This window comes from Pipra filicauda, unplaced genomic scaffold, assembly GCF_003945595.2.
Source record: "Pipra filicauda isolate LSUMZ 115617 unplaced genomic scaffold, ASM394559v2 scaffold271_size1040873_pilon, whole genome shotgun sequence".
Taxonomy (NCBI): domain Eukaryota; kingdom Metazoa; phylum Chordata; class Aves; order Passeriformes; family Pipridae; genus Pipra; species Pipra filicauda.
In genome coordinates this window covers 545,215-572,943 of record NW_024104389.1, presented here as the reverse complement: position 1 = coordinate 572,943, position 27,729 = coordinate 545,215, and the positions used below count along the sequence as shown (strand labels likewise).

Here is a 27,729-nt window from a genome sequence, read left to right as displayed (position 1 = left end):
CCAGCGGGTACCAGGTTCAGATTTGACAGTGAAATCCAAACCCGACTGACCCTAGGCCTGCGTGTGCTGCCACACTCAAGGGCTCTGCTTGACTCCCTGAAGATAAATTTAGGTGAAAGAGAATCACTGAGTCACAGGATGGGTCAGGTTGGAAGGCACCTCAGCAGGCCATGTGGTCCGACCTCCCTGCTTTAGCAAGGTCATCCCAGGGAACCTTGCACAGGATTGTGTCCAGGTGGTTCTTGAGTATCCCCAGTGAGGGACATTCCACACCCTCTCTGGGTAATCTGTCCCAGTGCTCGGTCACCTGCACAGTAAAAAGTTCTTCCTCGTAGTCAGGTGGAACTTCCTGTGCATCAGTTTTGCCCATTGCCTCCGGTCCCATTGCTTGGCACCAGGGAGAAGAGCCTGGCTCCGTGCTCTTGGCACGCCCTCTTTAGATATTTATACACATAAATAAGGTCCCCTCTTAGTTGTCTCAACTCGAGGCTGAACAGGCTCAAGTCGCTCAGCCTTTCCTCGCAAGCGGGACGCTCCAGCCCCCCAGCCACCCTCGCTGCCGGAGACCTCGCGGTCCCGCCAGGGGCCGCTCCGGGGCGGTCGCTCCCCGCCCCCGGCACTGCGGCGCGGGCGGGACGCGGCTCCGGGGCGGCAGAGGGCGCTGCGCGGGCGGGCGCGGGCTTGGGCGCGCCGCTCCCGGCGGCGGCGGCGCAGTTCCCGTTCCTGTGGCTGTTCGCGTTCCCCTCGGGCAGGGCAGGGCCGGGCGGCGGTCGCGTCTCGTCCTCGCTGCCCCCTCCTCCCCCTGCCTCGCAGTGGTCGGCGCCGGTGGCGGGGAGGGCGGGGAGGGAGCGCGGCGCCGCCGCATGCGTGGCTGATGGAGCCGGGCTCGGGGCTGCCGCAGCGCAGGGCGGGGGGCGGCGGGCTGGACCTCGGGGCGGGCTCGGCGGCGGGGTCGCCGGCGCTCTCCGGGGGGCAGTCCCGCCGCAGGAAGCAGCCGCCGCGCCCGGCCGACTTCAAGCTGCAGGTGATCATCATCGGGTCGCGGGGGGTGGGCAAGACCAGCCTCATGGAGCGGTTCACCGACGACACCTTCTGCGAGGCCTGCAAGTCCACCGTGGGTAAGGGAGCGCGTCCCGTCCCGTCCCGGGGAAAGGGACTGTCCTGCCCTCGGTGCTCGCAGGGCCCGGCCATGGGAACGCGGGGCTCGGTGGGGCGGCCGCCCTTCCCCGGCCCCTCTCCCGCCTTCCCGCAAACGTGCCGCCCCCCTCCCCCCGCGTGCCAGGCATTTCCCTCCCAGACCTTTCTCCGCCCCGGGGTGCGCAGTGGTCCCCGTCCCCTTCCCGCCCAGCCTCCCGCCCAGCGGAGCGGCATTGGGTCTCGCCGAGTGGGTTCCCGGGCCGTGGGAAGCTCAGGGGGTCGATGGCGCGGGAGCCCTTGGTGCCGAACTTCACAGCTTTGCTTGGAAAGATCGTGGATGCCCTAGTTATCGTTGGAAGTTCTGAGAAGGTGCTGGGTGTCCAGTTTCAGCCTTACTAACGGCAAACAGTTTAAAGGGAAATATTAGAGATGGTTGGTAAAGCAGGCTTTTGTGCTTAAGTCTTAGATGTTGCGTGTAAGGAGACAGAAGTATTTCAGGAGTTGAAAAGTTGCTCATTGTGCATCCAACGTACTCTTCTCAGTGTATTCAGCTACTTTTCCAGACTGCAGTTAGATTAACTCCAGGTGGCTGTTACGCCTTCTTCAAGAAGCCTTCTGCGATGTTAGGTCCGAGGAAGTTTTGTTTTTTGAAGAGTAGTACCTCTTGAGCACGCCGCATGTTTGGCTCCTCACACAACTCAAGAGAACCTCCTACTTCTGTAGTGTGCTGTCTTATTCATAGTTTAGTCATCTGTACAAGTCTTGGAGGTAATTTAATGCCTGCTGTCTTTTAATACACAAATGTGTAAAGGTAAGAAAACAAGCTAGTTAGTGTGTATTGTTATTAGAGTCCTGTCCTTGAAATTGAACTCTTGAGTATTGCAGAAAGGTGGCTGTTAAAGTCTTGTGTCACTGGAAAATACATGGCTTAATTGTAGCTTGGAATGTGAGGAAACGTCTGATGAAAAGTGATTGTAATGCCTTTTAGAAGCTGAGTTATTACTATCCAAAACCATCTTCCTGTGACAAAATAATACATAGTTACTTATACTTTTGTTTTAATGTGTGTTTTATCAGTTTTTTAATTCTTTCCTAGGTTCTCTAGGAATCCAAATCTGATAGTGTAGATTGCACCCTTAAATTCTTTGGTTTGAAGTTGTTAACATTGTTGAAGTTAGAAAGACAATAATAGCATATCTGAGGCATTAATCCTCAAGAGATGTGTTGTAATGAAGAAATGCTGATAGCTTCTGTAGATGGGCAGATTTAATTAAATTTATGGTACAACTGAATTAGAACTAATCATGGAATGTTTCTTAATAAATTCTCTAGGTCTAAACACTGATTTGAGCTCTCTGTATCTTTGGCTTGACCTACATTAAGGGTTCCTTCAAGCCTGGGCTGCTCTGTGTAACTAGGGTTAGTTTCCTGCTGTGAATCTTGGGAAGTTGCTCTAGAGGAGGTACTCTAGACCTTGGTCCAGACTTCTAGGCTACTGCCTTGTAAGCAAAACTGATTCCCTAGATAACTGAGACAGTGATTGAAGCAGAGAAGCTTCCTTATTTTAGAGAAGAAGCAGGAAATAGGTGGTGATATGCTGCTAGACAGAAGGTTATGTAATGTTTGGTGTACAAAGTGTGCCAACATAAAGCAGCATAGGGAAATCAACTTGTGCCAAAATACATGCAGAAGGACTTGACAGTAATGGCATTCTTTCAAGGTCCTCTGACTAACTTGAGAGCTGTTGAGATTCCCCCAGATCCTTTGACTGCTAAAAGAAAGAGCTTTTCACAGTCAGCTCGCACCCTGCTTTTTTTGCGCTGTAAGAAAAAGTAACCTCTGCTATTTACATTTAATATAGATGGAATATACCTTGCGCTCCAAAACAACCTGAGTTCAGCCTTTGATACACAGCTGAAATCATAAAGTTCTTCCTTTGTCACTGCTTAACTGCAGTGGTTTTCAAGAATTGCAAGTGGAGAATGTGTTTTGAAACATCAGTGAAAACCCTGTGGCTGATCCAGTTTCAGAGGAACTTTATATAAACTGAATATATCTTGAGATTAAAATTGAAAAGACTATGTAACCAAACAAAAATTTATTGAACCTACCTTATATTAGCAAAGCTGTATTTATAATGAAGTGCTAGAATATATGCTTACTTCCTTACCTTGACATTAATGGTCTCAACCTGACATTTATGCTTGTATATTAAACTGTGGATGTATAGGACAAATAGAAAAACATTTAACACCTTGAGCTTTTGGATGAAAGTGCACAGGCTACTCGGAAGTCTTCTCTAACAGTGTAAGAATTGCAAACGTCCTAAAACTTTTCTGTCTCCTGTCCCTAAGGGCTGTTTAGGATAATCGTGCTGTGTCATTGTAAAGTAGAGTGTTTCTGCTGAAAAGGGGATGTAGGGATTCAATTAAGAAAGATGCAGTATTTTAATGCTAATTTAAGAAGCCTACATTGCCAGATTGGTAAAGTAAATTCTGTAATGAAAACATATCAACATGTCTTCAGTCACATCTCAGCTGCTGAAGTTCTTTGAAAGTGTTCAAAAATAGCTTGGCAGATTTCAGCACATTATTCATAATGGCACACAATGAGCTGTTGATCTAAAATTCTTTTGATGTATTTCTTTTGGGCATTAAATTAGCTGCATAGAATATTGTGTCTATTTAATCTGTTATTTACATAGCACTGAGAATACTCAATATGCTCAAATATTTACTGATTTTTGCAAAATGTGAAATTACTTTCTCTGTGCCAGTGTTAAATCCAGAGTAGTAAACTTCTTTCCTGCAATGGAATAATGCTTGTACCAGGGTATATTGGCATTGTATTATCTTTGTCAACAAACATAAAGCTACACTTTTTCTTTTAAAATAAAATTTGATCTCCGTTTAAAATAAAATTTTATCTCCATGCACCTGCATTATTCACACAGGAGCAGAATCCAAAACTATGACTTGGAGGTTTTTCCAACTTGACAGTTGAGGCCACATATGCCAAATATGGCATGAAAAAGGGTAATGGATAAATACTCATTGCCACATTTGTAAGAAGATTCAAGGATTGGGGCAAAGGAAAAGTGTTTACCTCTGCTTCTTCCATGACTTCCTCCCCTTACCCTACCCCAAGTAGTTCTTATCCTTAAAGGAATACATTGTAATTCAGATCTCCATCGTGGTGGTGATCTTTATAAATTTATAATTTATAAAATGATTTTTTTAAATGGTACTATCTCACCCTCTTTTTCATCAGAGTGCCTTTATTTAATAATTAATGGCCTCTGTTCTCTTCCCAGTATCTGTACAACTACAGCTCAGTCTTCTGGTTGTGTGTCCTACGTCATCCGCCAAATCTTAGTTCATTCCCAGTCTCCCTGCTGTTTTTCTTCCATGACAGATCTACAGAATTCCTGTACTCAGCAGTATTTCCCGTCCATCTAATTCTGCTGCAGGCATTACACTTCTCTCTGGGGTTTATTTTCTGAACCTGAGGTTCCTGCTCTCCCAAACTGGTGGCTCTGCACTGACTCACCTCTTGGGATGCTGATTCTTATGGTCCCTCAAATCAAGTTTAGCTCCTCAGCTTTTTTTTTACATGCTGGCTCAGTATGTAAAGTTTCTTAAGACCTAGTCTTATCTTTCAGCTCCTTTCCACCAGGTCTAAAAGCATTCCAGGAAAGAGGCCTTACCCTTGGTAATGCCAATGCAATTTCTGTGCCTCGTGCATTGCTGGCTCTTGTAGCAGCTCTTCATAGGAAACTACACTACCACTTGTAGTAAACACTAAAGCTTCCTTCTGTCCTGTTTTGCAAGCAAAATCATAGGTGGAGTTTGTAGTGGGAAGATTCGTTGTGGATCACAATGGGAATGTGGTGACCTGTGATCTGTTCTGGACTAATTGTAGCCTGAAGGATCCAGATCGGTGACGTGTAAAAGCACTGTGGTGCAAGACTCCTTTGACTTCACAGAAATGCTCTTTGACCTTGTTTTACCTCCACGTGAAATGGTGTGGAAGTTGGCAACTCTTGAGATTTACAGAGGTTCATAGCTTTTCCTTCCAAGAGGTATTTTCCATATGAGTTATTTTTAAAATACCCATCTCCATGCAAAATTCCTAATATCCATCAAATAAACAATAACAGTAGTGAAAACTTTAGCTTTGTCTTTTATCAGAGCAATCTTAAGTAAGGCAACTTCTGGTTTTAATATATATATACATACATATATATGATATACAAATACATACATTATACTTTTATATATGTGTATACATATGTTTGGGATTTCTGTGACAACTGAAACTCTTTCTTCATTCTCTTTATCCTTAAAAAGTGTGGACTAACAACATAAATGTTCAGTTTCATTCCCATAAGCTTGTCATAGAACATAATTAAATTCACTTAAAAGTATCGGGCTATTCATTTTAAAAGTATCTATTTTTCGTTTTTCAAAACTGTATTTTTTCCACCCTTTCATAAGATGGCACTGAAAGTCTAGTTGGGGTGGCGAGAGGGAAGAAAGTAGAAATAGATGTCTCTGGCTTTACCACATCATGGCAAAGTAACAGTAAGATGTTCTTGCTTTAATCCAAAATCAGCTCTATACTCAGCATGAAAAATTTTTGTTGTTGTACAAAAAAAGAAAGTTCTGATCAGAGATAAGTATTTCTGTGAAAATTGACAGTTCTTATTGACTGTTATTGCTTTTGCATATCCAAAGTGTTAATACATCTGGTTTTATGTGTCGGCTTTTTGACTAGTGCAGAATAGCGTAAATAAACCGAATAAGTACATTGTTGATGGTGTGCTGCAGTGTCTTGCCAAACTACAAACAGAGGAGAGCAGGAGTCTGGAAACTCAAACAAAACAGTTTTGTCTTACACAAAACCTTCAGATAATTAGGGAGCATGTGTGAACCTCCTTGTTTGTCTTAGAAAATGCAACTTTTGACAGAAGCCTGTGTCCCCTGGAACCAGCCTTTTACATCTGGGAGCAGAGCAGTCACTTGTAATGGACACTCCAGAGACTCCAGAAAGTGAAAGCACCTGTCAAGTCATTGTTTGTCTCGCATGTGTCAACTAAGTGTATTTTACAGCATTTGATTTAGTCAACAATTGTTTTCTATGTGTAACCATTTGAATCCTCATAAGTGAACAAAACTATAATTGAAAATAGAGAAATGTAGGTAGGTAATATAAATTATTAGTGTTTAGGAATAGGGTTTTGGGGAGGTATGGGGTTTCTAGTCGACAAGTGGTTGCAAAGAAAAGTCAATTTGAAGTCGACTTTGTTTACTTCATTTGTAAACTAGATGTTAACTTCAGCTGATAGTGAGGTGCTGGGTTATATCAACACTACAGGACTGTTGGAGTACCATGTAGTCCCTAGTCAGTACATATACTGACTGTGCAAGTAAAACAACAGGCAAGATGAAGAAGCCACTTGAATGGTGTCAAATGGGCAGTTTAGTTTGTGAGGAGAGTGGAATGCAGCTGTCAAACTCAGTCTCTGTGGACAGCTGGGCATGTCAGTAGCAAAGAAAATAGGGCCATATGATTCTTGGTTAGGGACTTTCTTTCTGGAAATTGTATAGCAACACTTTTACAAGTTGCTTCTTCTGATATCCCAAGGAGTGGGAAACTTGATACCCAAAACAAAATGATAAATTCAGTCTGATTTTGAAATAGATTCCATTTTTAAAAATCTGAATAGTGCTGCTCATGAAATAACTTTACTTTTTCCTCAAATTCAGTTTTCCTTTCAGGTCAGGTAGTTGTAGACCAGTGCCTCAGTATGCTTTCCTGTTCTATAATCAGTTTGAAAATAAGTCTTGTTTATGAAGGCACAGAAAGCCATATTCCTTCCAGTTTCCTCTTCCGCCTCATTCTGTTTGTCAACATTTTGGTGCATGCTTTGAACTTAGTACCTTAACTAGTGTCAAAAGCCTACATTTTGTGAAAGGCTTTATAATTTTACTGTCCACGAGAATATAAAGAAATCAGAATTTCCTCCATTCTCACTGAATTGGGAGTACCAAGCATCTGAGATGTTTAGAAGCTATATATTGGACATTTTAAAAAAATCACTTAATTCACCTTCAAAATTTACTCACTGCATGTGTATTACACCAACAGGAAAAAAAATATTTGGTATCTGTTTCTTTCTGGTCTGTAGCACAGTTGCCAGCTGAGATGTGGGTACGCTTTTATTTTAGGCAAGCGGTCTCGAATATCTGCATGTTAATCGTTCTAGAATTACACACTTGAAGCTCTATGGACAACATACTTTACCTGCCTCTAAAATAATCCCCAAACAGGCTTATATCTGACATAACACTAGATGCTGCCAAATCTCTTTTTATAATCTTTAAATTTATAATGTGCAGTTTGAAAGAGGCATTTCCACGTTAGTGTGTTTTAGAAACTACCTGTTTGTCCTACAGCTTCAATTAAAATAAGACACAATGGTTTCAGTTTTTTTCTGGGAACAGTTTCTGTAACCTCTTTCTGTCCTCCCTATGTACCTTTTGTTGTTGCTTGCTTCTCCCTACCGCCATGCAAGACTCTAGAAATCAGTATCAAAACTACTGAGCACCTTTTCATTGGCTTTGACAATTTCTGGATAGGTGAAAGTATTGTATTGTTTGAGTTACAGACCAGGACTAATAAAGATGGTTGTTACTTTGAAAATCATGCAGCCTTTGTCGTTAACTGTAGCATAAGTAAGAAAATTTGTTTGCATAACGCTGTCAGATGTCCAAATTAAATAAACTGTCGTAGTCTTCAAATCATATGTCTGTTTTAATGGTCAATTAGTATATAACCTCTGAATTTTTAAACTGATTCTGTTTCTTTAAACGTGGTCTGATTATTTTTCACTGATTGAATTGCTTTGATGCAAATCACTAATAGGCCTCTGAAAATTTAGTCCATTGGAATTGATTTTAGTTGGAGGGGCTTTTTTGTGCTCTGTTTACATCTGTTTTCCCAGTTCCTCCATTAGCTTTGTTACCAGGAAATCTTGGCCACCAAAAGGTCACTCCGTGTGCATTAAGCAAAACAGTTTCCACTTCCTTTTTTTGCCACTTAGGAAAAAAAAAATTGAAAAAGTGAACATAAAAAGCATAGGAAGAAGTTTATTATTTATTTCTAAACAATTTTTTTTAGCTTTAAAGAGAAAGGACAGACCCAGTTGTGTGTGTTTTAGTTTGTACCTTAGTAGATAAATTTTAGTTTCTGTTTAGAGTGAGGAGTTAATCTATTGTATTTTGTTCTGGGCTAGGCTTCATTTTTATGGGATTTCAGTCTCAAGTTTGGAACAGTCTCAAGTTTGGTTCAGTGACAAGATACGTCATCCTCAGTGACTTGCCCTTATCTAGAACTTCATTAGTGCGCTTCTATTTTGAGTGTCTGTTCTCTTTTAGGGCTGTTTAGTTTTGAAAAGAGTGCAGACAGGTTGTTTGGATGTGTGTTTAATATACTTTTAAAAAACCCTTCTGTTCTACTAGCCCTTTATTTTTCCTGCATGGTTTCAATTGAGCGCATGTTGTAATAGACTTTCTTGTTTTCACAAAGTATATTTTTAATCTAAGGTTCATGTGCTATTAACAAAAACAATGCGCATTATATCAAATTTTGAAAATCCTGAACTAATAATCTTTTGTTACACACACCACGTAGGTGCTGCTGCATGTAATGCCTTATTTGACATAAATCTAGCCTGTGGGGAAAGGGCAGCACCTCATTTCCAGTTTTAAGTTGTAGGGCAAGCTGAATCAAATGTTTAAATAGATACAAAATCAGAAACACAAACCAGAGGCTGAGATTTGTATTTTTATGCCTTTTTCATTAGTTCTTACAGGATATTTGAACTTCTTAAAAAGGCCTCCAGCGAAAAATGAGGGTCAGAATATGCCATCCAAAACACACAGACTTTTAACTCATAAAAATAGAGGTGGTGATTCAGATTTACTTGTGGTCTGAGTTTACAATTTTAGATAAGCTGAATGCATTGGTTGCCTGTGGTCTGTGCAAGCCTGATATATAGAGGAGGCCAACTTTTAAATGGGAGGGTAGATTGTAATAAGCCCTTTGATTCCCCTTAAATCACTGTGAACTGGCAAAGGGCACATTTCAGTATGATCAGAAGCACATGCACTTGTTGGCTTCGCTGGCATGTGTATATTTGGTTTTTCATTGACAATAAATTAGCCAGCCGGCCTTTAAAATGCAAACTAGATAGCATGCAAACCAGCAATAGTTTGCTGGTGTTGTAGCAACTAAAGAGAGCCTTTTAAAATCCTTTCTTTTTATAAGATAAATTGTTCAGATTAATGCAGTTGTAATTGTTGATTCTTCTAGTTTATTGAACTATATATAAAGCCATGCTGGAGTAATTGTATGGATAACAAAACTTTTCATTTAGGTATTTTCATTAACATAAGTCAAGCTAAATAATTTCTTCCATTGAACTTTTTCTTAACTCAATGCAATATTTGATATTGAAGTGGAAAACAAATTATTGTGTTGTTGTTTTAATTGAATTACTAAATTGTATGTAAACTCGAAGCACTGGCTTTGGCAGTCTATGGTGGAACATGCTAATGAAACCTGACAGGCTTAGGAATTTGTTTCTTCGTGTGCAAAAGGAAAGCTGCCAGATTTTTTTCTTCAGTATTGGCAGACATAAAGCTTTTGATTTTGTGTTGATGCTTGCAGAGCATTACTAATTATAAAAAGCAGTTGAGCAACCTTTGCGTAGTTCTGGCACTCTGTCTGACTCAAGTGTTAAATGATTCAAACAGTTTCTATAGAAGAATCTGCTTTTCCAAAACTGTTACTTGTGTGCATTGTTCCTTGTAAAATTTAACAGTAGGGAAATATTTCATAGTATGAATTTAAGATAATTAATAGAAAGATCTACCTTTGAAATAAGAATACTGTTGACATTTATTTTGAAATGACCTCTTTAATATGTAGGCTTTTTTCCTACTTTTTTAATTCATATATTGTGCCTACTAGTTCCAGAAAGTCCCAAGTTGAAAATGTACTTTATTGTAACAGTTGGATCTTCTTTCCATAGTTCATTATTTATTTTTCTTTTTTATAAATGCAACAAAAGCTTTTTGTTTATTTGTTTGTGTAAGGCAGCAGTGTTTAAACCACTTCTGTAAAAATAAAAATATTTTACTTTTGTAATTATTGAAACTTACATGAAATCCCTGTGGCGTTTTTTAATACTTAGTTTGTGATCAGAGATGATTTAGACTTTTTTCGTGTGTGCCAATAGGGCTTTTCCTTTACACAGCAGAATTGTATTCTCTCAGCACTCACATCAAGTCCCTCTACAGGTAAAATCGTCAGCCTGAGACAAGTATACCCACCTGTATGAGCATCGTAGATTCTTTTTTTCTATTTATGTTTCTGTGGGAGAGAAAAGGAAGATTTATTTTTTTTTAACGTCACATGAATGGCAAATCATTTAGAAGGTTGTGTATGGCAGAGTGGCGGGATTGGGAATTGGGCTTGGGAATGTGTACGCAGTTATATTCAAACTTCCTTGAGGATGGGAGAAGTTTGAAGCAAGCAATTTCAGTTAATACTGATCATCTCCTTATCAAGTAAAGTTACTCTCTTGTTGTAGAAAAGCTGTGACCCTTAGGGAAAATGTTTCTATAGTTTAAATGCATTTATATAGAGGAAATCTTAAAACCGTAGAAATGGTTCTATGTTTCTTTAAAAAAACTCATTAATAGAAAAACAGTAATTACAGAAATTCCTATTTCACACACTTTGGATAGTAGAACATAGCTGGATCGTTTCTCTTCTGCTTTTACACCAACACAGATGGTCGTTTTTCAGAAGTGTAGAAAAAGATTTCTTGAAGTTGGGATTAATAAATGCTCTGAAATTTTAATAATTCTAATATTTTTCTCAATTTGCATATGAATGCTTGAAAATTGCCTTTAAAATTTTAGACTGTATAGTACAAATCAGTTTAACTCTTTAGCTCCTGGGGCTTGAATGAGATACATCTTGGTAAACAAAGTGCAAGCATTGTATGTCCTGATTAGCGCTCCAAGAATTGTGAATAAGTGTGCTAGACACTGTTAAGGACATGGAGAAGGAGGACAAATGTCCTGGTGGTGACCATTACTTTTATCACTGCGTAATGTGTAACTGCAAGCTGTTTGAAGGGATTTTTGTTTAGGAGAATAAAGGTCAGTGATCTTTCTGTTTATTTCATCTGGCTGAACAATGTCCACCTGCTTTGCAAACTAAAAATATGGACATAAGGGCCAAGTTCAGTCCTTTCTGCCAAAGATACAATTCAGTCTCAACTCTTAACAATATCAGCAGGGACACTCAGCTTTTACCAAGGTTAGACATTGAGAAAATGTGTAGTTTTTGTTAAAGAAAATAAAAATGATTTTTCCTCTTCAGTTTCATTCCTATTCTTAGTGTACAATTGTATGTGAAATACCAAAAGTGTTTCCAACACACTATGCTTCTGCACTTCTGTGTGAGTTCTAAGTGTACCATTCTGAACCACGTCTTCTTATTTCTCCCTCTTTGATTTAGCACTGTTAGAAGGGATGGTGATGTTTAGAAGGAAGAACCGAAGCAAAAATCTTCCTGCAAATGTATACTAAAATGAACAGGTTCACAGTCTACAAATATGCTAGGGCATTTATTCCCTGAAATATTCTTGTAGTTAAGGTGGTAAGCTTTTGTGTCTAGGTATTGTTTGACCGTAGTATGTCTTATCTGTTGATAGCCAGCATTATTTTTTATAGAAGATAGATCTTTCTGTATAACAAAGTCTTCGTGGTTCTATCTTTGATATTTAACATGCATTCAGAATGTGACTGGATTTGAGATGATCAATAAAAGCACCATACGGGTATAAAATAAATTTTAAAAATCAAATACCCTCTTTAAATCTAAGAAGTTTGCTAATAAATATTTGCAGGAGTTAAGAATGATATTGCTGACAAACTTCTCCATAAACCAACCATAGTTGCAGCACTTCTAGGACAGCACTTAGCAGATGCTAAGCATCTGTTCTGGAAGCCAGACATATATTGTTCCTGCTTCACAAACAGCAGAACTGATGTGGAGGGATTGTTTTTGCTCCAAGCCTCCCGGGCATCTGTGCCAGTTGGAAGTAGAGCAGGCTTGTCCTTGACAGTCAAGGTGAACAGGGGAGAAACAAACATACTGTGCCTGTTGTTTTACTGTTATGTTGGGTTTACCTGCTGCTGGAAATTTTGCACAAAGTGGAAGGTTTATGTTGTGATGCTGCCAAATTGGATGGCTCACAGGCTATATAGTGGTTGTGAAATCCCCATGATGTTCCTGAGTTGACCCATAGTGGTGCAAACCCTTCTGCTTATTGAGACTGTTACAAGTTGATATATTTTTAAAAAAGATATCAAAAAATAATAATTACACCCTCATTACTTTTGCTTCTTATTCCTCCTTTTCTGTTTACTGTATTTTATTTATAGGTGTTGATTTTAAAATCAAAACAGTAGAGCTAAGAGGAAAGAAAATTAGATTACAAATCTGGTAAGTAAAACAAATGTGCAACCAGCAGTATGTTTTAATTTTATGTTCTAGCATGAATTAATATGCTTGTCTAATACTTCTATTAACTGTTATAAGCTGGTTTAGCTCTTACCCTACTACTCCTCTCCTCCATTCCCACAAGACTTAAGCAAAACCAAATAGCTCTTAGATTTTTGTGAGGGTAAAGGAGGAGAAGGAGAGATAAAGTTAGAAGTAGGGCATGAATGTAATTACTGAAATATTAATGCATCACAGACGACTCGAGCCCCTTTTCCTAGAAGAATGACATCACCTACAGAAGAAATAGGAGTTCTACAAACAACAAAAGGTGACTGTGCTAAATAGACACTAGAGAAAGTACACTTTGTTTTCTTTATTTTTCTGGACTGATTAAAACTGACCTTCATTGTAACAGCAATTATAAAACAACTATGAAGTATTTTCTAAACTGTTTTTCTAAAACTTGGTATAGGCAGTGCTGTTTCTTTGATGCTGTTTGAAATAACTTCAACGTTAAGGGCATTCGAGACTTAAGTAAATTATATCCACTCTAAACAGTGTGGGAAAATGGTTCTCCATGTTAGTGATTAATACGGTTTTTATTGTTTAGAAATTATTGAGTTTAACAGCTCCTTTGTTTTGCGGAGTAGTACAATACATAAACATTATTATGAGAGAATAAACCAGCTATGTTCTATACCTTAACCTTATATACTACTATGTAGAAGCTTAGCTTTGGTTTATTAACAGTGTATGATGCATAATTGGCATTGTAGTTAAACTGTTTAAGCTGCTAACAACCCATAGAGGGGGGAAAAAGCTCTAAATATTCTTGTTGTTACACTTTTGGGATATTCTGGTGGTTTGTCGTTCTTAACTACATGGATGCAGTGAATTCAGCTTACTAACTCCTCTTGGCAGGTCACCATCAACTCTGTCTGTCACACCATGTGTCTGTCTTGCTTCCCTCTGAGTTAACTGCTGCTTCATCTTTGGTCTCATCAGTCACCTAACACTTGAATGTTAGTGGCATGTCTTCATTCATCTGTCCCTGTTTGGAAACCTATGACCACAAGACTGGCAGTTGAGCCAGCAATTGTTAGCCAGGGTCTGCTGGAGCTGACAGAGGTAACAAAAAATTCTGATGTGGAAATACTACTGTATGCCTAATATGAATGCTTGCTGTGAAATGTGGTAAGCTGATACAAAAAAATTCTCCTGTTGAATAACTACGTTATAGGAGAGAAGTTTTGTTGGAAAAGAGATGTTTAAACCATTATTTTCCACATATTGAGAATATGCTAGTAGGATATAGGAAACTTAAAACTAAAAGTTGAGAGATTGCTAAATTGTGATGATTACTCCTGTGTGGAGCCCTGCTACAATAGCAAGGAAAACACAATGTAATGAGATAATATTTTAAAATATGATAAAATCCACGAACACAACATCCTCCTCCTAAGTGTCACTTCATCTCCAACTGTGGCTGTTAAAATGTTGTTCTTATACTGAATCTTTAAAACTGTCTTGGCTTACTTCCAGTTTTTTAGAAAAGCAATTAGATAAGCACTCCTTTTGCTAATTTATGCTGAATTCTGTTGTGTATTTTGTTGGGCCTGTTTATAAACTCTTATTAACACAGAATCAGACCCTTAAGATTAATAAGTCCAACTTATAACCCATTGCTGCCGAGTCTACCACTGAACCATGTCCCTAAGTGTCATGTCTACATGTCTCTTAAGGTGACTCAGCCACTGCCTTGGGCAGCCTGTTCCAGTGCTTGACAGCCCTTTTGGTGAAGAGGTTTATTTTCCTAATATCCAATCTAAACCTTCCCTGGCGCAACTTGAAGCCGTTTCCTTTTGTCCAGTCACTGGTTACTTGGTAGAAGAGGCTACCCCCAGCTGGCTACAACCTCCTTTCTGGTAGCTATAGAGAGGGATAAGGTCTCCCTTGAGCCTCCTTTTCTCCAGGCTAAACAACCCTAGCTCCCTCAACTCCTTATTGTATCTTCGGTTGTTAGATTGAAGAGGAAAGCAATTTAGTAAGTCAAACACTTGAAAGTTAGAAATGCAGACTGCAATTGCATGGCTAATCATAAGTCAGTCTCTTTTCATACCTACACAGTGACAGAATTTAGGTTGCCTCATACTTCCTAGTAGTTTTGCATATAATTGCAGTAACTTTACTACAAAAAATGTTTTATTCAGTGAACAGATAATTTCTGAACTTTATGCTTATTTGCTTTCTTAAAATGACTAAAGTTATGTTTTGAAGTATCAGGGTTTGGATTTTTTTTTTAGTCATTTGTTGATTCTACTTTAAAAGTCAAACAAGAACAGTTTAAAAAAAGTTTAAATTTGGTATTTTTATGGTCACTTGACCTGTTTCTCCATTGACCACTCTGTCAGCAGAATGTTTTCCGTAGAGCTCTACCACTTGAGTTTATCAAAAGATATATTAAAGTAGTACCATGTTGAATATTTCAATCAATTGGGTGTGCAAGATGTCCTTTTTAAAGCAGCTTTTACATCTGCTGCTGTTAGTAGAGTAGTATACAAAAGGACTCATCACCTGTATTCCCTTTGTAATGGGATACCATGCACTAAGGATCACAGAGGCATCTCCTCTCGCCTCTAGCTTTACCTGTTCCTATCTGGTTCCTGTTTCCCCTGTTTCCATGACTTTCAGTCGGGAAACAACCTTATACTTCTTAAATTATGCAATGATAGAGCACCACTGAGGACAGAGAGTAGTGTCCATCTTTTCTGTGCTACCTGTAACAGGTAGTAGTGCCCCTTGGGTTGCCAAAAGTAGTGGGATGCAGTAATTCAGGTCCTGCATCACAGTTCTTGGCTGAAACAAGTTCCTGTGTTCTATAAAAAGTAATGCGTGCATGCAACTCAAGCCATGGGGTAGAGTAACCAGAACTACTGGATAGTTCGAGTGTCTAAGTGAATCCAGGCATCTGTGAATCAGCACTTTTTCAAAGCTGGAAACCCAGACCAAATAATAGGAGCTCCACATTGATGCTTTGAAGCATAGATGTGCTGGGAGTTGCTCAGTAGGACAGTAAGGTGTCCGACTGTGCCCTCTCACGTGAGTCATCTGGGCACTCATTCACACAAGCAGCTGACATGACCAGCGGTCACTTCCAGCCTCCCCTCTGAAAGGACCTGGTTGCTGGAAGCAGTGGTGCCCTGCCATTGCGCCGAGTTCCTTGCTGGAGCCAAAGGGGCTCTCTACCTCTACAGGCCTAATGCCCAAGGTAGCCAGTGTCCTGGCAACAAAACAGTCTTGATTTGCTTCTGAAGGTTGTTTTAAAGTGGTGCATTCTCAGTTCACATTCTGCCGGCTCTGTGATCTAAGGATCAGTTGTCTTGGAAAATCCTTGTCCTGGAGTATAACAGAATGTAGTTCCTTTTGTTCAGTACCTCTGAAATAAACTATTTATATAATAAAAGATCTTAAGTATCTTTCTGGTTTATGGGAGGAAAAAAACTCATCTTGACAAGTAGAATTCACGTCTAAAATTACTTTAAAGCATTTTTTAAAATACTGCCTGTAGGTTCCATAAAAGCATAGAGCATGTGAGTGTTAAATTAGTGTTAAATTTTTATTAAAGTTTTAAAAATATTTTCTCTTCTATTGCCACTTCACGCCACCACTCATAAAAAAGTAATTTAAGTACAGAGCCAGAGACAGTTTTGAGTCTGTCCATGTGTTTGTTTCAACTGGTGTAGATAGACACAGAGAACATTTATGTAAAAGAAAAATTATCCAAACATATTTTAATCAACTGTATTTGTATTGTATTTTATGCAGTATGACATAGAATATGACATATCAACGCTTGAAAATGGGCTTTGTGTGATTTTTTAATTTCTTTTGTTTGGTGTAATGTATGTTTGTATTTTATCTCTAATTTCTGTTTTGGAAGCAGAAAAACAATCAAGCGGTTGGATTCTATTATTGCAGAGTATAGCTGGTCAAGGAGTCATTCACTGTATGTTTCTGATTACAATTTAGAAATACTAGTATTTTTCCTTTAGAAAATTTTCTTGAAAAAATCAAAAGGCTTTTAACATTTAAAAAAGAGAAATCTGGTGGTTTTTTTGTTTTGTTTTGTTTTGTTTTTTTTTTCAGTTATGCTAGATCATTGTTTAAATTGTAGTAACTTATTATTTGGACTTCTGGAGTTTGAATTAAATTCAGCTGACTTAGGCTATTGCGTTGATTCTGACCAGAGCAAATAAAGAACTAGTAGCACTTAGTATCACTTATGAAGTTGATGAAGTTATGTACTGTTAGCCCAGTTAAATAGTGGTCATCTCTTCTTCCACCTTTCCATTAGTGCTTCAATAGTTATCCTTAGTAAAATATTCCAGCTGCAGGAGTGTAATACTGGATGAAAATAGTGTAGCAAACTATTGCTCCAGCACTGCACATGAAAGGAAGGCATTTGAAGTTGGATATGCTTTTAATGGCAGCTCTCCATTGAGGATTGTGATTTTTTCCTGAATATTAGAAGGATTTGCTGCACATTTGTGTGAAAAATAAGATGAAAATGGGATTTTTCCACGCAAAAGATCAACGTGTTATTGTTCTCAAACTGCAGTTTACTTAGGTAGCTTGGGGTTGCATTCTAAACTTACTTATTGCAGAAATAGTTTTTCAGTTTTCACCTTACTGTTTGACAGCAAATGCAATTTTAGGGTAATGCTAGAGATCACAAATTCAGCTTATTTTCTTCCACTTTTCAAAGGAAACAAGGATTACAATATCACGCTTACAATCAGAAACCTGCTGATTTCAACCTGTGGCAGCAGTAGAGGTTGTGTGAAGTGTGGAGTAGTCGATGACTTAAAGCAAGGCAGAGAAAGTCAGCCATAATCCACAGTAATTGGCACGACTGGCAGGTGTCAGTCAGTAGCCATCTGGCCATTTATTTTAAGTAGTGGGCAGCCAGGCTGTCCACGGGTGTTTTAAACTGGGCACAGCATGTGGTGTGTCCTGAATAGCCAGCAAGCGAGACTACAAGTTGTGTGACACTTGGGTGAAGGACCTACACAAATGGGAAGCACAGGATCTGAGGGTGCAGCAACCTAGGAATACCATAAACTTTTAAAGAGCCCAGGGGTGTTATAGAGTGAGGAGAAGCTGATAGTACCAGGTGGACTTGGCGACACAGCACTTAGCAAACTAGGGGAAATGTGGAGTTGGAGATAGCTGGAGTGGGAGAGTTGCATAATGTTGTGTAGTTCTCTTCGTTGCTTACTTAACCAGTGTGCTGATGACTGACTTCAGGGAGGGTAGGTGAACATTAGTGTGTTTATTTCCCCTCTGTTTTTATAATGTATGGACTCAGTGATCTGGTACCCTGGTGGCCCCTCTGTGATGGAGCTGCTGAAGCTCCTTAGCAGTCACCTGGAGGCACAGACAGGTGACTTTGAAACACCCTCTTTATTTCTGTGTTCCGATAGAGGTACAGAAAAGAGGGAAAAGACTGGCCAGGAAAAAACCAAACCAAAACCCAAAACCAAACAAAAAACCAACCCACAAAAAAACCCCCAATGACAACAAAAGCAGCTTTCCCCATTATTCTGGACAAAGCTAAAATTGTTATATTCTTCTACATGAGGTGTGCCCTTCCACCTGCTTTCTTAGTTAAGTCTGCTCAGAATTATGGAACCAAAGGTATCCAATCCTCAATATACTTGATCAGTAGGCTGGATTAGCAACAGATGGCAGAATTCTGAGAATTCTGTTCATAAGCACTAGAGCAATGTTATCCATATGTGGAAAATCAACGGTTCATACTAGAATTTTTAAATTTTTCATGGACTGAATGTCCAAAGGACCTTCCATAAATAAATCTGACCATAGCCAAGAAGTAATGGAAAATAAAGTAGTTACTTGCTCTGACTAATACTTATTATATGTATTTTCAGCTGCCAGAACTTGTATTGCTTTAATAAAAATGCCTCTTTAGTGATAAGAAAGCAACCAATTAACCATCTAAAACTGGTCTGCAATACTACTAGTGCATGACCTTATTGAGACAGGCTACCTGTTTTCACCTTCTGTAGGTTCCCAAAGGTTTGTATGAATGTAATTCTGAAGTTCTGAGAATGGGATTTGAATAACAGTCAAATAAAAATGGATGCAATAGGAATTTGTTCTCTTCTGCCTCATGTTGCAATGTCATTGGTTTGTAGTGAAATATAAGTCAATATGTTTCCACAGGCTATGAAGCAGAGGTTCAAAATCTTTTTCTAATGGACACTGCTTTACTTTGTGAATTCACTGCCACATATTTTTTGCTATCAAGTACGCTTGTGGCAATTTGAAGAGAAAGTTAAGTACTTCACTTCTAAACTTGCTTTTTTGAAATTCCTAAAAATTTCATAAAGAGTAAGATAGGTTTGTGGTAGTTTGTTCTACTGCTTGTTGTGCACAGGCCTTAAAAGGATTAAATCTTTGGGACAATTGATGTGGCATTTTGTGAACACACTTCTTTTTTTTTTTTTTGGTAACAAGTGTTTCAGGTCTCCATTGTTAATCTCATTCCCAAATTCATTCTCCTCCTCCTCCTTTTGTCTAAAATGTGACTGTTGAAGAGGGTTCACGTTGAACTTTTGAGTCCAAATGCAAATGCACACATTTTTCTCCATCCACTCTTAAATTTGGTCCGTCTTCTGACTTGGTCTAAGTAAAATTTCAAAATTATCCATTTAATCTGGGAGCTGAACTCAAGCAACAAATGCTTCATCACTTTGGGGTGCCATATAACTTCCTTTCCAGTTGAGATGCCAGTCACATTTTAGGACTTGGGGTATGCACCAGCTGTATTTTTACTATAACTGCCAAAAATCTTCCCTAAGCAGTCTTGATACAATTAAAAGCAGTGCATGGGTTTTCATGGTTCAATAAAAAATTATGCTTCTGTCTCATCTACTTTGGAACAGAAGCCATAACTAGTATGGGTGACTTAGTGTCATTGCTGGATAATAATCTCCAGTGTAAATGCACCCTGTCTGAAATACCTACAGTGCTGACAGTGAGCATGGAAATGTTATTTGAACGCCTCAGATAAGTAGATGCAAGTGTGAAAGCCAGGTATCTACTTTCAAAACTTGTACCAATTAGTGATTGCTTATTCTTTTCATTGACTTCTGTGACAGTAGCTTCTGAAGTAGTTTTAGAACTGTGGCTGAATTGCTGTGGTTGATCCAAAAAGACTCTGAAAGCTCAAATCAAAATGATCAATTCATTGCTTGTGTTATAGTTGGGTGTCTGGATGTATCCATTTATTTTTTCATTTTTTTCAGAGCTATTAAAAAACAAACCAAATCAAGGGACCACAAAAGAAAAAACAAACTCCAGCAATGCAAACCCAGCTTTATCTGCTGGTACATTTTCATTGGACAGCTTCATTCTCAGACACATGTAGAAATGTTTGGTGGCCTTTCTTGGTGAAGTTAGTATGGGATAAATAGTTCCAATATGAAAACTTTTAATGATTGAAAGTACTGCTCCATTTTTTTCCCTGAAATTCACACATACAGGAGGAAATGTAGAGTGTCTAATGAGTGTCGGGGTGTTATTATTAAAATGTAAAAAAAGTTATTCTGTACTTTGCAAATTGGTGAAATGTTTGTGCCAATGTTTGCTGCTGCTTCTTAGGGACACAGCAGGTCAGGAGAGATTCAACAGCATTACCTCAGCTTATTACAGAAGTGCCAAGGGAATTATTTTGGTGTATGATATCACCAAGAAGGAAACATTTGACGATTTACCAAAATGGATGAAAATGATTGATAAGGTATGCCTTAAGTATTTTCTTTTTACATGCTTTTTTCAAGAAGCATTTTTTTCCCTCAGAGAAATCTCTGTCAGACATTTTACAACATTGAGTTAGGATTTTTAAACTACTTCCAGTTGATTTTCACTGGATTCTTTTAGCCAGGATTTAACATTAATTTGGTTTTGTTGCAAAATGGTTGTCCGTTCCTAATTCCTTGAACTAGAATTGTCCCAGCTAGAAGTGTCGGTGGAATTCTGTAACATTACTCATTTACCTGTGCAGTAAAGGGAGGGGGGTTATTTCCTGTCTGTGAAATGAGGTCGTTATGTTCATTCTTAGATAAACTGGAACAGCTAGTTCTCAAGTCATGTTTTAAAGATGGAATTTAAAAATTGAAGTTAAAAATTTTTGAAATAATTTTTGGGAAGAACATTTACATATAAACTGATTTGGTGTGCTTCCCCATTTAGCAGAGGAATTGCCCTTTTTTGTATTGTGTTTGCGTTACAAAATCTTACGTTTCTAAGTTTAGTTAATTAAAAATGTTTTAATTACAGTATGCTTCAGAAGATGCAGAACTTCTATTAGTTGGAAATAAACTGGACTGTGAAGTTGATCGAGAGATTACTCGACAGCAGGGAGAGAAGGTAAGGACAGGTCTAGAAGCAAAGCTGCTGTGGCACTGCTGTTGATGGTCCATGGCTGCTCTTGTTCAGACTGTTAGTTGTAGGGAGCATATTGAGAGTGGTGTTGATCTGGCAAAATTCATATGGTATTTACTTCTATAGAACGTGCAGTTTATATATGTTCCTGCTGGAGCAGTATGATCTAAAGAAAGTAAGCTGTAAGTAGGCTCACACTACACAGTAGTGTTGGAGATACCCCTTTCTGGGCTCCGAAAGTGAAGACTTGAATCACAAATGAAGATACCTTTACTCAGGACATGTTTGCGAGCCTTCTTTCAGTACTGTTTTTGGACAGGCAACAGCCCTGCTTGGTTACTGAGCTCACCTTTGTTTTCATATTTGTTATGTTCTCATGCAACTCCAAAAGTGTTAGAGAGTACAAGAGTGACAAGCAGTCAAGGTACTCATATCATTAGTGTGATACTCATAGCACCATCTTCATCAGGACAATATCAGTATGGGCATACACAAACATTTGGAAGTGAAGTGTTTTCTGCCAGAGAGTCAAGGCTAATTCTTACATCTGTACTTCCCTTTTCTGCATTTTGAATAATAAGGTTAAGATTAACTCTTCTGAAAAGTTCTTACTTTTTGTCTGCAGCAATCTTGTGTCAACTGAATACGTGAATTTCTCAGATTTAAGTCTGGAAAAATGCAGAACACTTTCCCAATAAACCGATTTTAAGCAAAAATTAGCTGTATGTTGCAGTATTTGCTGTACCATGCAGATTCAGGATTATTATTTGAATTAGACTTTAGTCACAGATTTGGGGAAAGTTGTGCGTTTGATTTTTTTCTTAAGGTTTTATGGGGAGGGTAGGTATATTTGCTATTTTTTGCAGTTTGTGCATATCTTCATGGAGTTATTTTATTTTCTCTCCCATCAGTTTGCACAGCAAATAACCGGGATGCGGTTCTGTGAAGCAAGTGCCAAGGATAATTTTAATGTGGATGAAATATTTCTAAAACTTGTTGATGACATTCTGAAGAAGGTAAAATACTCAGGTGGTAGTTCCTCTGACCACATAAATGGTCAGTGTTTAAATAATGACTGCACATGCTTGGGAGGATGTAGAGGGCAAGTACAGACTGTCACGTGAAATTTTTGGATAACATGTAGCGGGCATGATGTAGTTCACAGACTGCTGACTGATGTATTTCACTAATAAGATCCAAAAGATCCTTAAATTGAGGCTTTGGCTGACAGTGAACTCCTGAAATGAGTTCTTTGTGCTGAGTTCTATGCAGATGACTGTTACAGGTGATTTTTCTTTTCTTTAAGATGCCACTGGATGTTATAAGAAATGAGTTGTCCAACAGTATCCTGTCCCTGCAGCCAGAGCCAGAAATCCCACCAGAACTGCCTCCTCCAAGGCCACATGTCCGTTGCTGTTGACTTGTTACTTCCTACAGAGTGAAAAATAGGAGCAGGAGGGTAAAGAAAGTATCTGTACTACTCTGCACTACAATCATTTGGCAGTTTCTCGTTGCACTTTGTTATTCAAGTCAGAGCTACACACTAACTTGTAAATATGCAAATATGCAATCCTATGTAGGATTCAACTATAACATTAATTATTACCCCTCTCCCTCACAATGATGTTTTGTTCATTGCCCCAGTGTTATAAATACTGTACAGTCGTTGGGGGTTTGCCACACATCAGTTGAGGAGAAGAAGAAATTAAATCTATACCTATTCTTGACATAAATGTTGTAATAGTTCTTTGTTATTATAAACAGGCAGGCAGAAGCTCTTCTGGTATGAAGATAAGTATATGGTGCTTTGCTAACTATTTTAAAGACAAATTTTTTAAAAACAGAGGACTTTATGTACAAAGCTTCCATAATGGGCGTTATGTTTCCTTTTAATGTAGTGAAAACACTTTTTGGCTGTAGCATCCTCTGCTGACTGGATTTATTGAAAAGCTAAGTTTAATTTTTGGCAGTCTTCTATTTATTTCGTTTAATGCTGCACCCTTTCTTTGTGTACCAAGACATCACATCTGGTGCAGATCTAAGATTGCACTTTGAAATAGCATATATAATTTTCTGCATAAACATAAACTTGGGTTACAAGAATCACTAAGTTTCAATAAAAGAATGGATATATATTCAAGGTCTAAAAGAAAGTATAAAAAGCAATGCTGCTGTCCTAGACAAATTCTTTAAAAAAAAAAATTAAGATTATACTTTTCCTGTGTTAAGGAATATATATGTGTATTTTTGTCTGGACATCTGTAGGGTTGGGGGGAAGGGAACCTAAGGTAAAATTATTTTCTTTCCTAATGGTGGAAATTATTCCCATCAAGCAAATATTGTGTTAGGATTTTGTCTGATAATTAACTTGTGAATTATATCTTTGGTATATCTTTTATTAAATGCACTGTTTAGTTTAGCTGTGGTAAATCAGTAGATACATATTTGAATAACTCGGTGTGTCCTGAATGTTGTGGTATTGAAAAACATTGTGGTCTTTCTAAACTAATGAAGTGCAAATAAAATTTTGTATTTATGAATGACAGTGGAACTGCACCTGTTATTAGAATGGCGAGAATCAAGTGATGGGTAAAAGGTAGAATCTGGAATATGGAACAACACTTGTTTTAATTTTGTTATAATTTAATTTTCTGCTTGACAGTTCCTTTAGGTGTAGTGAGAAGAGCAGCAGACGTTCGTTGTTCACCTTGATCACTGCTCTGTTGGGAGAGCAGCTGATGACCTAGCCCAGCTCATATCTTCAAAAATAGCATGTGACTGCCTGTCATGCTGTCTTAGCAGGTGGTCGCCAGACTATTAATTACACAGAAAACACAAGTATGAACCGGTCTTTTTTACACTACAGCTTTTCTACTTCACGTTCTCTGGTGCTGGAACACATTTTGTAACTTTTGCCACTCTTCTAGCCAGAACACTGGCACTGGAACAGTAAGGCATACCGCTGACTTAAACAGCTTCTCTCTGTTTTATGGGAGAAAAAAGATACGAGAAACCTTTAACATTTAAAAAAAAAACCAAACAAACAAAAACAAACAAAACCATACCAAAAAAAGAGCCCTTATTTCACTGAGTAAGCTCTGACAGCTTGAATACAATACCATGCAGGTCTTAAGCACACCTGGATTTCTACTGACAAATTGAGGAAAGCATGGTTGATATTTGTGTCTTCTACCACCTTGTGCCTAAACAGTTTGCTTTTTTACATGATAAACTTACAGTTTGCTATCATATTGGCAAGGTAAAATAAATTTCTAAAGCACTTCTACGAGTTCTGATGATACTGTGGGCAATAGCAAGGAAGGGAATCTTATGGAAAATGGATTTTAACTTGACAACTATTTTATTTTAGCTGATTTGTTTTTATTTGTACTTAGAAACTTGTGATTTTTTTTTTCCTGCAGTTTTTGAATTTAATAAAAATTAAGACATTTGACTTAGATAAACTTTCTTTTTGTAGTTCTGTGCTGTTTGTATATAGGCTGATTGGAATCTCAGTCTCTTGTACCAAAAATTAAAAACTATTGCATTTGAGAAGGACATATTTTTGTGAGTATTTGAATGTATTTGATCATTCATTGGAACATAGAAAGTTCAGGAAACCTGTTTGCTTTGCATCCATTATACTGTGAAGAGGGTTCTGGCTCTTGATTTTATCTCTGCAGATTTTATATGAGTCAAAACCACTGCATTTCTGTCCTTGCTCCACCTAGCAGACATTTGTGGTGTGATGCAGAAAGAGGGGTGGGAAAAGAAAGTTATTCATGCTGCTCCCTTGCCTCATAGGGAAGTTCAGCAGTCAGCCCAAACTTTGTTGACATCTAATGATGGAATGTTTGAATGGTCTTTACAGCCACTGAGAGAGATCACAGGATGGAAAGAAAAAGGGAAGGTGACCACTAGCTGCAGCTCTCAGTCTGTTCTAACCTGTGTTAGCAGATCAGTGTTCTTTAGAAGCCTCAGTTAAGGGGGTCCCATTCCCTCTCTTCAGGGAGTGTGTGGGACTGTTTCCTTCTAATACGTGCTTTACCACTAAATTCATCAGATGCTACTGAGGTCCTCTAGTCCCTGGCAGTTTCTTCATGATGGAAAAAAATACACGGGAGTGTCTTTTGGTAAGCAGAAATCACAGAAGTGTCAGAAATAGGATAGTAACATCTGCTCCGAAGTAGTGGTGGTTTCTTGACTTTCTTGAATCACAGAAATAATGAAATATTGAGAAAATGATAGATCGTGGCCACTGAATGATGGTTTGCTGCTGATTTCAATGTAGTTAGGATTTAATCGAGTAAATTCCTGGAACTGTATTATGTAAGATTAGCACTGTGTCTTGTACCAAAACCAAAGTTTATATCTGTCAAGAGACTGAAATAATATTTGATTGTGTCCATAAACTTTTAGACCTGGGCATTCAGCCAGTGAGTTGAATTAACAGATTATTTCTTCAGAAGCGAACAACAGGAACATAGAAAGACTGGAAATTTCTTTTTTGTCTACTGGTCACAGTATGGGAAAAAATGAAAACCACTGCCTTATCAGGATGTCTCGATGCACTGTTGCTGTGTGTGCTAGAGGAATAGCGACAGTCACATCTTCCTTTCAGTAGATGTTCTGCTCCTTCAGAGCAGAATGTCAACGTTTGGTACTTCTGATAAAGGAAGACCAGAAGAAGGTGGAAAAAAAGGATTGGAAGTTAAAATACCAAATCTAAAGCTCCCCTGGTGCAACGTGAGGCCATCTCCTCCTGTTCTGTTGCTTGGGAAAAGAGGTTGACCCCCACCTGGCTACAACCTCCTTTCAGGTAGTTGCGGTGAGCGATAAGGTCCCTGCTGAACCTCTTCTTCTCCAGGCTAAACAACCCTTGGTCCCTCAGCCACTCCTCGTAAGACCTGTACTCCATCCCCTTCACCAGCTCCATTGCCCTTTTCTGGACACACTCCAGCACCTCAATGTCTTTCTTGCTGTGAAACTGAGCACAGGATTCAAGGTGCAGCCTCACCAATGCCGAGTACAGGGGGACAGTCACTGCCCTGGTCCTGCTGGGCACACTGTTCCTGTTACAGACCAGGATGCCATTGGCCTTCTTGGCCACCTGGGCACACTGATGGCTCATGTTCAGCCACTGGTGACCAGCAACTTTCCAGCCACTCTTCCCCAAGCCTGTAGTATGGCATGGGCTTGTTGTGACCTGAGTTCAGGACTGGCATTTTGCCTTTTTGAACCTCATTGCAACTGGCCTCAGCCTGTCAATCCAGTATGTTCAGATGCCTCCACAGAGCCTTCCTGCCCTCCAGCAGATCAACACTCCTGCTCACCTTGGTATCATTTCCAAACTGACTGAAGGTGCACTCAATTCCCTCATCCAGGTCATCAATGAAGACGTTAAACAGGACTGGCCCCAACACTGAGCCTTGGTGAACTCCGTTAGTGACTGGCTGCCAGCTGGATGCAGCACCATTCACCACCACTCTGGGCCCAGCCATCCAGCCAGTTCTTAACCCAGTGAAGAGTACACCTGTCCAAACCATGAGCAGCCAGTTTCACCAGGAGAATGCTTCAGCTTTACTGAAGTCCAGGTATGCAACATCCAGAGCCTGTCCCTCATCCTCTAGGCATGTCATCTTGTCATGGAAGCAGGTTGGGTTAGTCAGGCAGGACCTGCCTTTCATACACTTATGCTGACTGTCCTGTACATGCTGTGTGATGGCACTAAAGATGATCTGCTCCATGACCTTCCCTGGCACTGAGGTCAGACTGACAGGACTGTAGTTCCGTAGATCCTCCTTCTGGCCTTTCCTGTAGATTGTCTCACCTCCTGTCAACTGGGACCATCCTGGTCGGCCAGGACTGCTGATAAATGACAGAAAGTGGCTCATTGAACTCTCCTGCCAGCTACTTCAGGACCCTTGGGTGGATCCCATCAGGCCCCATAGACTCTTGTGTATCTAAGTGATGTAGCAGGTTGCTGACTTTCCCTTTGGGTTGTGGGGGCTTCATTCTGCTCCCCATCCCATTCTTCCAGCTCAGGAGGCTTGGTACCCAGAAAACAAATGACCTTACTATTAAAGACAGGCAAAGAAGGCATTAAGTACCTCAGCCTTTTCCTCATCCTTTGTCACTGTGTTTACCCAAGCATCCACTAAAGGATTGAAATTCCCCCTAGCCCTCCTTTTGTTGTGGATGTATTTATGGAAACAGTTTTTATTGTCTTCTGTGGCAGTAGCTGGATTAAGTTCTACTTGGGCTTTGGCCCTTCTAATTTTCTCCCTGTATAACCTATGACGTCCTTGTAGTCCTCCTGAGTTGCCTGCCCCTTCTTCCAAAGGCCATAAACTCTCCACTTTCTTCCTGAGTTTCAGCCAAAGCTCTGTTCAGCCAGGCCAATCTTCCCTGCTGGCTTGTCTTGCAGCGCAAGGGTTGGCCTGCTCTTGTGGCTTTAAGATTTCCTTCTGGAAGGATGTCCAGCCTTCCTGGATTCCTTTACCCTTCAATACTGCCTCTCAAGGGGCTCTGTCAACC

At 39.4% G+C, this 27,729-nt stretch overlaps 1 protein-coding gene and 1 long non-coding RNA gene across 2 annotated transcripts; both read left to right on the top strand.

Moving 5' to 3' along the window:
- The first annotated feature begins 721 nt into the window (after positions 1-721).
- RAB12 (RAB12, member RAS oncogene family) lies at positions 722-24,660 on the top strand. The gene is made up of 6 exons (XM_027737070.2): positions 722-1,118; positions 12,663-12,723; positions 20,410-20,548; positions 21,088-21,177; positions 22,104-22,208; positions 22,499-24,660. Exons 1-6 carry the CDS (start codon positions 875-877, stop codon positions 22,610-22,612), a joined length of 753 nt encoding a protein of 250 aa, XP_027592871.1. The 5' UTR covers positions 722-874; the 3' UTR covers positions 22,613-24,660.
- LOC120323491 lies at positions 12,730-20,338 on the top strand. The gene is made up of 2 exons (XR_005563974.1): positions 12,730-13,851; positions 18,970-20,338. It is a non-coding gene; the product is annotated as an uncharacterized LOC120323491 (long non-coding RNA).
- Positions 24,661-27,729: the final 3,069 nt, after the last annotated feature.